At 37.4% G+C, this 14,836-nt stretch overlaps 1 protein-coding gene across 2 annotated transcripts in view; it reads left to right on the forward strand.

Moving 5' to 3' along the window:
* Positions 1-14,836, forward strand: part of PCSK5 (proprotein convertase subtilisin/kexin type 5) — a 261,481-nt gene that overhangs the window by 109,089 nt on the left and 137,556 nt on the right. For both annotated transcript variants that reach the window (XM_075739243.1, XM_075739241.1), the window contains exon 7: positions 482-654. In XM_075739243.1, the coding sequence (XP_075595358.1) occupies positions 482-654 (173 nt within the window). The remainder of the gene's footprint in view (positions 1-481; positions 655-14,836) is intronic.

A 14,836-nucleotide genomic window follows, 5' to 3' on the forward strand; every position in this document is an offset into this window, starting at 1 on the left:
TCAACAGAGATCCTTTTATTACGTCTATCAACACACTTAGGACTGTGAATGACTCACACTAGGTGCTACAGTTTCACTGCAGTATAAAAGGAGAAAGAAAATCATATTATCTTCAAGTGAGACATACAAACATTTCAAGGTTCAAGTCTTTTTTTTTAAGTTTTCTTTAGCATAAAAGCTTGTTGTGGAAGTTCAAAGGGTGTAGAGTGGATGAATGACTTGTAGATAATTTTTAAAACTCGAAGAAAGAACAAAATATTTCTTCCTTTTTGTATTTTTTTTCATCTAGAGACTTTTTTTCCGTTGGAAAAACACATATCCAAACAGGTTTTGGTTTTTTTTTTTTTAACAACAGTAGAAATTCTTATGATCATTCAGTCCAATGTCCTACACAACAATTTTCTCAGGGAAAAAAAAAGAAAAAAAGTAATAAGTATTTTGAGTTGGTTGGTCCTGTTCATTGTATGTTTCATTTCTGAAGGTGTACGGATGCTGGACGGAGACGTGACAGACATGGTAGAAGCAAAGTCTCTAAGCCTTAATCCCCAGCACATCCACATCTACAGTGCCAGCTGGGGGCCTGATGACGACGGTAAGACTGTGGACGGACCGGCTTCTCTAGCACGTCAGGCCTTTGAGAATGGCATCAGAATGGTAGGTTGGCATCAAAGTACATCTCCTGGATTGCTCTAGTGTGCAAGTCTAAGAGTATACATGCCTGGTACGTGCAAGTGCACAGCATGGGGAAGAGGAAAGGATTCTGAAGGAAAGAAGAAAAGATTCCTTTGTGTAAAACTAAAAATTTTCCTTCTGTAGCGACCTGATGGTCAGTCCTGCCTGAAGTATATCAGCTCTGTTCATTTTCAACTGGAATACATCATCCTCAGTGTCCTTTAAAACTGCTCTGAGGTAATGATGTAATTCTGCAAGAAAAAACAAGACTGAAAAATGCTACTTTGCACAACAGTGCCAAGTCATCAAATCTGAATTGCAATGAAATTTTAAAGCAAAAGCCTTGAACGTTTTTCCTTCTTCTTCCTTGCTTTTATTGCTTTGTTTTGCTTGATTTGTTAATGGAAGTTCGATGGTTTTAATAGGGAGTTGGGGGCTAAAAAAAGTCTACACCCATATTTCTTTTAGCATTTATGTCTGGTCTCGGACAACTTATACCCTATTTATAACTTACATATACATTTCTCTACAAGTTTGTGCTATTACTTTTTCTCTGTGATATAGCCCAGAGATCTTCAATAGTACAACACACAAAATCCCAAATGCCCCTATATGAAAAATCTAAGACCATTTCAATTTTCTTTAATAAATTACTGTCAAACAAATAAGACCACAGAAGGAAATGAGTAGTTAGAGGAACTTCTGATGTCAGAGGCCAGTTTTTAGTTCTTCCTTTTACCCTCCTGCCTGTTAAATAGATCAAGGAATTCCTTGTCTTCCAGCGCTCACACCTCTTTCCACTACACAGGACTGATGGAAAGGATTTTAAAGCTTTGCACTTGAAGGTCTGAGCATTATTTTGAATGCAGCAGGAGACTTGCTAGTTCAGTGGTGTGCAGCTCTAGGATCAGCAATGAGGGGATTAATACAAAACATTTGTTTAAAGAGACTGAAAATGTTGGACCAAAGTGGAACTGGAACATAGTTGCTGGAACATGGTAACACTGTGCAGCAAGATTGGAAAGTGCAGCTATTATTGAAGTCAGTAAGTGTTTTAACCAGGTATGCCAAGACTGATTTTAGCAAACTATATGTAACATTCAGCCTGGAAGATTTCTGACGTCTGTAAAGGACAGTGTCTGCCACTGACAGACTATATTAATACACCATATATGATATACCATAAATGCAGTCATAACAGCTAACAGGGACAATGGGTGCAGAGGGGTAATAGACACAGTTACAAGAGCAGCTGGTCAAGCTGACAGTCTGTATGCACAGTGCAGCATTTTAGGTGATTTACAGTATACTTGACTGTAAGTTGTAAATAAATAACATCATAAAATTGATACCCTGTATAACCATAAACATTGCCTAGTAGCACAAGCCTAGGAGATGTGAATGCACACCTAATCACAGCTGCATCCCTGGCTTATTTCGGTGAAGTTGCATAGATTTCTTACTCTCACCCCTGTCCTCCCTGCCCCAAATGTGGATAATAATACATGCTCAGCTACCTAACAGGTAAGTTATGAAGAGCAACTACTGAAACACTAAACTAACGACAGGTACTGTGTGATGTTAAAGACATGTCTGTCAGTTCTGTGAGTTCTTTACTAACCATGCAGCCACGGGCCACTGCCTTCCTTTCACTTGGTCATAGGATGACCTCTCGGTGTGGAGTTAGACTTTTGCTTGTTGTACATTATGTAATATGCAAAGCCTACCATAACAAATACTCAAGCGTGCACTTAACTTTACCCTGTGAGAGATTCCAGGGGCTTAGCAGTTAAATACATTTAGGGACACCGATAGGTTCTGCCCCAGAGAACTCTTCTGTATTTAGTAATCATTATTAAAATAGTTGTTGAAGTGTTCTTAGAACAATATAATAAAGGCCAAATGCATCTCCATTACTGCTTCCCATACATCATCACTCCTCCTTTCAGATGGCATATCAGCGCTCCCCATCACCCAGCTAGAGTTTACTACTGTTTGGCAGTGACCACAGAGAAGAAAAACAATGAAGTGATGAAGGGGATCCTAATGGCACTGCAGGATGCAGGGGAACTTGAACAAAATAAGTTTTATGTTTAAACATATGTGTGTGCTAGTTTAAATGTTATATTTCATGTAGGTAAGACAATCATGAAGAGTTCAGCCCAAATATCTGTACCAGAAAAACTCAGCAATTTCCACGTTGAAATCTCAAACTGGGGATAAATCCGGTATAAATCAAGAATGTGGAATAATTTGACAAAAGCATGGATCTTGCCTACAAGCATTATTGTTCCATTGTTATTATTATAGCTGTAATGTGAGAGGATACCCTACAGAACCCAGATGAATTTCATTTTACCAGCACAAACAATGCTCTGTATTTTTAGTAAGTACCAGTGTGTAGTGGAAACATAGTATCTAATTTTAAAATTCTGAGGTGATCTTTTTTCTGATAACAATGCAGAAGAGTTTGGTATAGTTTTTTGAGAAATAGTAGAAGTCATAGTTGATGCAAGTCAAATTAACATTTTTACAATTTAGCTTCTATTTCATTTTATTCCGCCCAAAGTTGCCCAAGCAGAGTTGAATAGATCTAAATATTTCCATGTATTTGGAAATTTTGTCTAGCTCTGACTTTGAAAGCTTTTTCATTTCTACTATGGAAATAAAAATTCTCTTAAAAACTTACATAAAATCATACTGATAAGAAAGAAAAAATTTTTAAGGATAATCTCTAATTTTTATTCTTTAAGATGCAGTATAGAGTAAAAGATTGTAAGTGTATGTCTCAATTACCACCTTCCTTAATAGGCTTAGTTTCCAGACCAAAAATTACTTTCAGATGAACCTGTTCTTTTTCTTTTTAATAAACCATGCCTTTCCATGTTCAGATAAAGGTACTTTTTCTATATTTCCTTACACTGCCATAAGATGTGTCATTTTAAACGATGAGGCAAATGGGAGAAGAAAAGACAAATTATCTCTGTGCTAAAATCAGATCATTGTCCAAGGGAATGACTAGATACTCAGCCAAACATTGATTTCTCCAAGCAGTCACAGTAATTGTGCAAATAATAGTAGGCAGACAAAAATGCTTATTCCATTGTGTACAGATCTTGACCCTCCTTTTTTAGAAATATTGAACTGAACAACAACAGTATTCAGCTAGTATAGCATCTGTGATGTAAATTAAAGTAATGTTGGTGCAGGAAAATTTGGCAAGACCTTCTTTCAGATCTACACAAAGGTTCAAGATTTATATTCTTCATTTATTGAGCATATGCAGAAAAAAGTGGATATTATTTTTTAAAAATGGGACAGCAAAGGGAAAGGTCAAGACTTTTAAAAAACATCTGAAAAGGTAATTATGCTCAGTTAGTTTAATTAGTAATAATAACAACTTTGATTAGAGTATAATTAAACTGAATTATTTCTTTTTATTATACTCATAAAGTAAAAATGAAACGGATACAAGAGCCACAGTTTCTTATTCAGTTTGCTGAGAGACTGGGATGCATGAAAAAAATGCCTGGTTTATCTTTAACACATATTATTCCAATTAACAGCTCATGCAGGGTGTTTTAGAACTATTATTATTATTATTTTTAAATCTGCTGAGCTAATATGATTATTCCTTCCAAATCCTGCAGAAAATAACAGAGATAAATGACTGTACAGTTTTTTCCATAGAGTCCCACAGAGACAGAACATGCCATGAATTGAAATAGACAAATCTATTTAAAGAAAGGAGACTGAGTAATAACTGAGTTTATGAAATGACAGCCTAACCCACAAGTTAAATATGCTTTAAAGATTCTTCCCAGGATCAAGGTAAAGGAAGGGGAAACCAATTTTTAAACCTGTCTCAAGTACCATGATTTTCTGTAATCTTTAGGGTATTTTGTTTTAATTCTATTAAATTTGCATACTGGAGTTCAAAGAGAAACCTTGGAGACTTTGCTATCAAACAATTTCTATGCAAATATTAAAGTTTCCTTTATATCATGCTTCCAGTTGACAAGGTCCTTTTCTTGGAAATAGTGGGGTCATAAGGGTGGAAAATTCTAGAGGCTTGTGTTTTAAATACCAATGTACTGGAAGTTGTAGACCTAATAATCTCAAAAATAATTCCATTATAATCACACAGAACTTGCCTGAAAAAAAAAAAATTTGACGAAGGGCATTATATCCAAAAGTAACATATTCAAGAAAAGATTAGGTATGCAATGTCACATTTCACCCTGTGTTCAAGAACAAACAGACTTAGCGTTGCAAAACATGATTGTGGCCAAATCATGTAACAAGACTGTGCTGAGTCTGGGACAAAAGGGAGAACACAAAAGCCTTTCCGTGATTCAGAAAGATAAACCCAAAGTAGTGCCATTAGATTTTAAGGTGACTGTCTGTATCTCACAGTCTATAAGCACAATACTATAAGCACTTGAAAGACCTGGGCTCACTGATTCATGGCTGTATGATACAGCATTCAGACTAGATCATTTCTATCCATACAAATAAGCCTGTTATTCTGGGATCAGTCTCAACATCATTTGGAGAGTAATGCATTTCAGATATTCTGACTTGTTCTTTAACTGCAGTTTGGCAAAGATCTAATACTCAAGTTTCTAGGTGTACAACCATGATATTTTATGTTACAGGGTTTCAAAGAGCTGGTTATCTCACCTCTCCAAACGTCTCACCAAATGCATGCTTTATGTTGTTTATTGTGCAGTACCTATAAGGTACCTATAAGTCCAAATCAGCAGCAGGGCAGATGATCTTTAATATAACCTAAGAGGGTGGAGAGGCAGGGAAATCTACATGGAAACTTTTGGCTTTCTGCCTGCATCGGTGCAGGGGCCTTCATCGTACTGCCATGACACCACTCTCTTTAGCAAGCTGGACACAAGCCAAAATGTTTGATGGACATTAATGATCAGATGCTGTGTAGCTGAACCTCTTGTGAGAACTCGGCTTGGTGCCGTCCTTCCCATCATCACTGCCCTTTCTCATCTCTCTCGCTTCACCAACTTTGGCTCCAGAGTCTGTGTTCAAAGTGTTTGCTGGGAGCAGAAGGCTCTCTTGCAATCACTAAACAAGCTTCCTACCCACATGCAAGAAAGAGAAAGGCAAGGGAAGAGAAGAAAAGGGAAAGGAGAAAAGAAAGACAAGGATTTCACATTTATTATTATCATTATCTTTATTATCATTATTATCATCATCATCATTATATTCTTAGAAGTGGAAGAGATTGTTCATAATTTTCAAGTGTCCAGGCAAAGGTTTGCTGTCTGTGTTGTACCACAGATGTTTCTGTTAAATTTATTTGTCCTGTCATCACTTCTCAGCATCATTCTGAGTAGGATGTGTTGCCTACACAAAGAGGAGTTACTGTGTTCTTCTTTGCCAGAGAATTGCACTATAAAAATCAAAGACAGAAGTTACTGCAAGAAGACTCCCAGTCGAATGTGTCCAAATAAATTCCAAAATGGCTGTCATTTCATACATCGAAATATTGTTACGCACAGAGGTTAAGACCAGATTTTTTAAACTCTGTATTGGGTTTGTTCGCCTTGTACAGCTGCCATTTGAGACTGAATAACACATATCTGTGTGTATGCGTGTCTCAGATCATATATAGATATGTTTTGCATGCAGAGGCCTCCTATGCATTTCTAACTAGTTGGTTAAAAACTACTTGTTGAAGATCAATCAGAAGAATTAGTACTGTGCTTGGGGAAGGTCTCAGAAGATATGACTTCCAGTACGCTGAGGTAGCCTACTCTTAGGTCCTGGCATTTATCTGTTACATGATTTGCGTATATACTGTGTGTCCCTATTGCATCTATGATGTAATATCTGAACATGTGATGTTACAGTTACTTCAGCATCCTGAGGTGAACTTTGGGTGGCTCTGTACTACCGGTGGGTGCTGACTATGTACCAGAACTGGTAAAGTCATACAGCATTTTAACATTGTACTTCTGACATGACAAGATATAGCACCACTGGCTTGAAATAATATTTGTACTTCTAGCATCAGAAAAGGATATTATCATCTAATCCTGTCCTTCATCATAGCCAGATCAGCAAAATTTTATCCAATTATTACTGCATCAATATCCCTGTTTTCTTGATCCGTCTATTATTTTCTGTTTTCTGTACATCTTTTGGGAAGACCCAATCTTGACTGAAACCTGTTATGTCCATGGCTTTGCAAGTCACTAACCTTCACTATTAAAAATATACAGCTTGTTACCCATTTAAGTTTCTTAGTTTCCTTTCCACTGTAAAGTGCCTCTTTTGCTATATTTATGGTGCATCTTATGGTATTGGAAATCTCCACATGTAAGTAATTACAGATTTGGGCCAAGTGATCTCTTGAATAAATTAAATTGGAACATAGGGACATAAGACAGGAAATGACCGTGTAGGTCATCCAGTACAGTTCTCTACTATCACAGGCTTCATGTCCTATGAATGCATTCATCAATTTCTATTCTAGAATGAATTAGAAATTTTTTCCCCTCTATTTCTGTTGGGAGACCGTTTCACAGCCGTCACTAATCTATTGGTTCCATTTGTTCCTGGTCCAAAATTGTACTTCAGCTTAAATACCTTTTCTCCTTCCATTTTTGTTTCTGACATATTTATAGAATACAGTCCCCTCTCAGACTTCATTTTGATGTGATAAACAAGCCACACTTATTAGTCATTTAAAAACTAGGCTGTCCATCTCCTTGCTCATCAGAGTGCTGCTTCTCTCCACGTCTTCCAGCCTGAATTATTTTCTTGAATGCAAGTAATCGTAATTACTAGATTCACTAACATGTTATTTCTTTTTATTTCAATATCACCTGATAACTTTGTTTCCCTGGCTCATCCTTAAAATACTCTACCCATAACTTCCTTAACCCCCATGTTTCTCCAGCATAGCCCACATCATCTCCAGTGCAACTATTTCCACCTCCACCTCACTGTTAAGTTAACCTTCATTTTGTTTCATCACTGATTTCTTGGACGGCTCATCACATGTTTTTTTCAGAAATCAGACAGATTGCTTCTAATACATTTCTCTGCATAAAGTAAGTTATCAGAGAAAAACAGGTTTACCTAGAATTCTAAAGTGTGTGTTGCATTTTAACCTGTTTCCATTAATGCTGGTGCCTCTTACTCTGTCCTTTAAAATCTGTTCTACAGCCTTAACGGTAATGTTTTGTGTATTCAGTTTCCTTCTGTTAGTCAAAATTTCCAAACCACAGTTCATTCCTGTAGTTCTTTCTGAAACACTTTCTGTTTCCCAGACTTATTTTTTCAAGTGTGGATATGAGAATGGGGTGTGGAAGTTGTAGCCTTCTCTATGCATGCGTAGTACTGTTTCCCTGTTCCCTGTACACGTTCGTATTCACCCTGCTTACTGATCCAAGGAGCAGACTAATTTTAGGGCAGCTCATTGCCAGTTGGTTATCTTCCATGACCCCAGACTCCCTTTCAGAGTCACCACCTTCCAAGAGTTTGTCCACCCTCCTGTAAGCCTTACCAAGAAGCTTCATTTCTAAGTCTTATTACCTTGCATTTGTCTGATATACATAACTCAGGATGCCTTAATGGCTTTGCAGATGTGGTTTACATTTTATATGAATTAGTTTTCTCCAAACTGAGATTACCTAGCAAAAAACAATTTAGGTGACAACCCTAACACATCATTAAGCTAATAGTAACTCTTTGCTGTACCATTTGCACGTAGTTAGCAACTTAAAGTATTCAGGCAAAGTAGAGTTAGGGATATTGCCTTCCAGTAAGTGAAATAGAGTTTAGGCTCAATGATACCTGCATGAACTTTGATACTATGCAATTTATTTTCTTTTGGAAATATATAAACAAAGCTAACCTTAAAATTTCTCTCCTTTGCTTTCTGTGAAAAGTGAGCTTTTTCACAAGCAGTCAACATGTAGTACAAAAAAAAATGCAGAAAAAATATACCAGAAGTGTTCTTACATTGCATTCAATGGAATATACAAATACTAAAATGCAGGAAAATTTGGAAAGAGTGTTACAAGAAAATATACCTCGAAATGTCCAGTTTCCTTACAATGTCACAGAGTGTACTGGAAACCAAAACTGTATAGTTACCTCATCCCATCTCACACATCTATGGAAACTGTTGTTGCAAGCCAGAAAAGCGTTACTGCTTTTGGACTTGTTTTCAAAAGTGGACTCTGGCGTTGGGTGCCCAGCCTGAAACAGGTGATATATTTGAACATAAAAAAACCACACCAGTCTTGTTGTGGGGTAAATCTTAACTTGGAAAGCCAAGACTGAAAAGCAGCTTTGGCAAATGAGTCTCTTTCCTTATGCTTAAGTATATACATTTCAGTGAGTGCACTTTTGAAACATGAATCTGATTACTTTGTATGAGCAAATCATATATCCACTTTACTCATATACTTGAACAGCACCGGAATCTATGTATTTCTACGTCTCATGTAGGAAAAATAGATTTCTGAAAGGCAAATTGCTGGAAGTTTGGCATCAAGAGTTTTCTGTGCATAAAATTTAATATAAGTTTAAGGCACAAAACTGTGAGGGCAATGACTTTGCACACAGCCTAAGTGCATTGTTTCTTCCTAAATGAATGCTGTGGGAGACAAATTGCACAAAGCGATTACTGCAGTCCTCAGTCTGCAGAGGTAGAAGCAGAGCAGCCTTATTTTCCTGCTCATCTACTAAAAGAGCTAAATTTGCAGAAAATTTGAGGTTCTTTGTTGAACCTCAGAAGTTTGACAGAGATCTCAAAACCTGAAGCTTTCCATAAGGCTCTGACCTGAGTAGCGAAACAACTATGTGGATCTGCTGGCCATGGACTCCACTCTAGAGTGTTTAATCAGATGTTAGTGTAAAGATGACAAGAACTGCCTGAACGTGCTCCATGGAACAGGTGCTTGTGTGTGAAGTCCATCCTGTACCCAGTCCTAATATAGATATCTTTCTTGTGTGCTGCCTGTTTACTTCGGCTTTGCATGCAGAGACAATTTCACCTATCACTAACTAGAGAGCCTTTGTGCAACAGAAATTTTGGAAAACCCAGCTCTTGTTTTATCACAGGTGTTTACAATATGCAGCTTGTTTTATCCCGGTAACAATATCAGCAACAACAAGAAGAGTAATGATAATATTGAGAGATAGCCTGAACCAGAACTACGATTCATGCAGCCCTGTAGCTGCCTCTATTTTGTTTAGGAAAATGAAAAATTCATTCCAGCATTCCACAGGTTCAGATTTCAGGTTTCAGCCAACACTTATTTTGGTTGCACTTTAAGCACTAATTATAGCTCTGTGGGGAATATCTTGGAGCTGTTTAAGCTGTTGTTCTTGTGAAGAGTAAAATAAAAAAAATACACCACATGCAACGATGCATGTTGAAATGTTCCACTGATATATCCCAATAATTATTGTGTTAATGCATGGGTGTGATATGTTATTTTTTTATGTACACCTTAAAATATTTTCATGCTTCAGTATTTTAAAGGTATCATATCCTATGAGCTAATAAAATACATTTTTCCTTCTTTTTCATCATGATTAATTATTTTGTCTTAATTAAGAAGCTGGTTCAGAAGTAGCTAAAAAGTTTAATTTTATTAGCAACAACTTACCATTTCAACAGTATAAGGTAATCGTTGCTTTTTGTAAGTAGTGACAGATTTTTGCATTGTATATGTATTGTGTGTATACCTGTTCCAGCACTAGGAAATATTTTCTTGACTTCCTTATTTTCCTAAGAGTCAAAACATGACTGCTAATATAAAAACACAGTATTCAATTTTTAGACATTCCCTCAGATACATGTCTTTATTTATGTACACCTGTTAGGCTTATTACTCATTTCTTCACAGATATTATTTTTAATGAATTGATGCACAAATGTGAATTTTTCTGAGAGCATGGATATCTCAACAGAATTAATGGCCTCAGAAATTTCTCCATTTGTTCACGAATTTTTGCTTTTAATACCCAAGGAGGCTGTTTTATTAAAAAAATAATCTGTTTGGCTATCTTCTGATAGCACTTCAGAGTTGCTGGCTTGGACTCTCAGCTTGCCATTATCTGTTTTGGAGAGATGCCTACATTCAAGTGAGAGTGTTTTTCAGTCTACGGAAGAGTCTTTTAAGAGTGGTGTGCCAGACTATTTTTCATTCCCAGATTAGAGGTTAAGTGGAGTGGTAGAAACTCAGCAGGAGCTGAGAGATGCTGCTTTTCAAAAGCAAAATGCTGCCGGTCAGCAGATTGGCAACACTGTGCCTCTACACAGGGCAGCAGCGTCCAGCTCCCAGGGAGCGCAGAAATCGGTGGAAGCTGGAAGCAGGGAGATGCTGCCTCTCACAGGTGCTTTTCTCAGGATGCTGTGATCCTTGGTGCCCGGCCCTGCAGTGGTTGTACTGTGCTGCACTCAAAATCATGCCTGCAGAGTAGGGTTTTTTAGGTCTCTGGAGTACTGACCTCTGTTCTAGACATTCAGTTATGAACATTTCTTCTTTAGGAATTAGGTTTAAGGAAGAGATCATACCGTGGGCTACTTTTTCCAGCTTCCACATCAGGATCAATTCCACTTCCCAGCAGTTGTTTTTGTTCTTGGAAGCATTAAGTAATTTTAGAACAGTATTGGGGAGAATAGAGGAAATTAAATGTTTAGGCTCTAGGTGTGGATAGAGTGTCCCTTGTGTCTCAATTTTATATATTCATGATTTGTTTTCTGTTCATGGGTGTGGGATTTCTAGCATATCGGTGCCAAATTACCTATCCCTGGCTGCAACCCCTCTACTTCTACTCCAGGTCAGTGGTTCTGTCCTCTGCCTTTCCTGCTCCTTCACATTTTCTTTCCTGTCCCTTGGTAAATTTGATCACTTTATGGAGACAGCGACTCACCCCGATAGGCAGGGAGCGTTATTGGGCATTTGATTCCTGGGCAGGAAAACATCAGGATTCACAAGCTGGATTAAGGCAGCTTGACTTGTAATGCAGTGAATGAATGTCCAGTCTAAACTTTGTAAAATAGTGTGAATAAATCTTGCTCCACTGGCTCAAACTATACCTTGTAGATGGAAACTGCTTTTATTAGATGGAAGTGTGCTGGAAGCAACTTGAAAGTATGTGGGGCTGCTGCTTGTCCTTAAGATGAGTGTGTGAAGACCTCTACCTTATAGTGGTTCCTGCCAGTACCACTGAGGCATTCACTCATAAAGATGTGGTTTATATGTGTACGAGCGCACACACACACACACACACACACAAATGGACGCAGTTGGAGCGGGCAATGTTCTTTTAATAGTGTTAGGAAATTCTGCAGATGTCATTATGAACATGTTCATACTGGCTCTGGTTCTTGGCAGACTAACCCTTCCGTGCTGTTGAACTGGAAAAAAAGAGCTTTCGTATCACTTACCCTGCTTGCAACTTGCTGACCAAGGAAAAGGAGGCACTAGCAGAAAAAAAGTGGGAATGCCCCAAGATTCTTGTGCCATGCTTTTACAGGTGCAATTTCTGCCTTGGGGCCTTTTTGTCAATGACATGAGTCTGTTTCATTCAAGGTCAGCTGTCTGTTGAGCACACTGACTGTGCCCAGAAAATGTGCTAGAAAATTGGACTGTGACTAGCTCAATAGCAAGTCTTAGTTGTCAGTAAAAGACTTTTTCTTTTCCATAATGGAACACTTGATTATTTTTTTAATTATCTGACATTTTATGCAATTTAAGAAAGTAGACAAAACAAAAAGAGAACATTTCATAATGGTCTGACATGTGCACTGACAAGCACAAGTGCAGTTATGGACACCTTGCAGAGTTTCTAAGCTATCATTGCAAATCCAAGAGCAGAAACAGCACTGTGCCTAGAGGGAGAGGTAATGCATTTTTAACACAAGCACTGAGCATACTTTGCTGCGCACCCATTCTACCCTGGTGTGCCTCTGCTATATAGTTCACTAACTCTTTTAGTTTTGTTCAAGTTGTACCCATATGGTTTGTAAATGCACCTTTGCTTTTGAGTAATAAATGACACATGGCTTCTTTGGCAGCTCAAGGCTTGACTTTTCATCTTGACACCCCTGGGCATCTGGCAGATGACAGATGATAGATTTAGACAAACAGTAAAAGCTACAGAGTGCCTTGCATGTGTGTTTATCTTAACTTTGTAACACGGTCCAAATGTTATTTAACTTCATGTATTTAAAGGAGACCAATTGGGAATGGCATTCACATACAGTAGGACAGCTGATGCTGTTGCTCTAATTACTTGTTTGGTGTAGTTACTAGCAGGTTTATAATTTCCTGACCATGACTGGGTCTATTGAATTAAAGCAGGGTGTTTGGAAACAGGGAGAAAGAGGAAACCAAATAGTAGTTTAACAATAGACAGTAAATGTAAACCAGAACTTATTTACTTGACACATTATTTTAGTCAGGTTGAATTTAGTTTGGAGGTTTGTTTGGGGTTTTTTTTTTAATTGTTTGTTTTTAAGGCTGCCATTTGCTTTGCCAGATAGCTTCTAGGAACAAGATCTTTAGCATGTTTTCTAGACTGAAGGTAATGCTGTTGTTTCCTGTGAAATGCTGAGTTGTTAAATGTGCAATATTGCAACGTGTTAGAAGAATGGGAATTGTTTCTTTGTAAGTATTAGAAAATACTTTAAGAAAATTCCATTAGTCAGTGCACCTGGTACTTATTTTTTTTGTTGCAATAACAGAGATTTTGATATAGTATTTGTTACTATTTGTTTACAAAAAACTTAGCATGAAAAGGTAAATTTGGGTGCAAATGCCTGTTATTTTTAAAGCCCTGTCATTACTATTAAAATTTAAATTGTTGTTTATTATTTTTAAATACTGCATTGCAGAATTTCTGACATCCATTGGAATGTTTTCATCAGGACTACATTTTGTGCCCAAAAATGTATTCACATATCTGTTTCTGCAGCTCGTTTTTCATTATAGTACAGCAGCATAAGTATGCATCTAAAGAAATATAGACACATTCTCTGTGCAGAGAAGCTAATAATTTAAGGGTTACTCCTGCAAAATTTACACAAAGCGCAGTCCTAGCCCGCTGTGAAAAGGTTTTCATTGCATGAGTGGGACAAATCATGTTATACTGCTGTTTGCAGACAAAACCAGCTGATGATGACAGCAGAAAAATGACAGATGGGCTGTTCTTGATAGGATATTTTCCTGTATGCATATGTTTTTGACAAATTTATTTGCAAAACATTTTTTTAAAAAGTGGAAGATAGACTTTTAGACAAAATATTAAAATTGATTCCATTTTTCTCCTCCTTGGATATATGGTTTGATTACCCTGAATTCTCATTTCTTCTGTCTTGGTTGTATTGGTGGGTTACTCCAAATTTCCCATGGGGGTGTCGGTTTGGCCAAATGTAGTTACATAATACTGTGCTTTCGAGAAATGCATGTGAAGAAGAAAAATGTAAAATAATCCAGATAGCAGATACTTGTGAAAATTAATTTTTTAAAAAAAAAAAGTTTTGGTGGACTATTTTTACGTGTTCTGGAGGTGTAAGTGTGTCTGTATGAGATGCTTTTTTCTGTATATTCTACCTGCCTGTGCGTATATTAACATTGTTGGCATGTGTGTGTATGTAGGAGAAAGAAACGGGTTTTGAGGGCAATTCCAGACAGGAATCTGTATGTGATTCTGAAACAGATCTTAGAATTGACAGACAAGCCAAAAATTACCATTGAAGAGACAGAAGATGAAAGCAAATAATAGAATACTGCTGGGAAGTATGATCTAATTACAAGAGATAATAGGATGAAACCAAAACAAAACCAGTAAAAATCAAGCAGGAGCATATCAAAAAGTAGAGAACCAGCATATCTTTAGCTTAATCCTCCATCCCATTCCCCACAAACATACAGAGGGCTCTAATTTCTGGCTTGCTGACCCGCTGGGATAATAAATCAGTAAATATGCATGAAATAATCTTCCCATTTATCCTTCCTTTTGGCTCTCTCATCAGATGCTTTCCAAATGGAGGGGTAAGAAGTAAAGATATGCAAAGGGAGATGACCAGATCATAGAATGAAAGAGAAGTGGTTCATAAACCAGTCCCAGCCCCACGAAGTTGCAAAACACATCCCACTGGCTTAGG

Source organism: Balearica regulorum, chromosome Z (assembly GCF_011004875.1).
Source record: "Balearica regulorum gibbericeps isolate bBalReg1 chromosome Z, bBalReg1.pri, whole genome shotgun sequence".
Classification (NCBI taxonomy): domain Eukaryota; kingdom Metazoa; phylum Chordata; class Aves; order Gruiformes; family Gruidae; genus Balearica; species Balearica regulorum.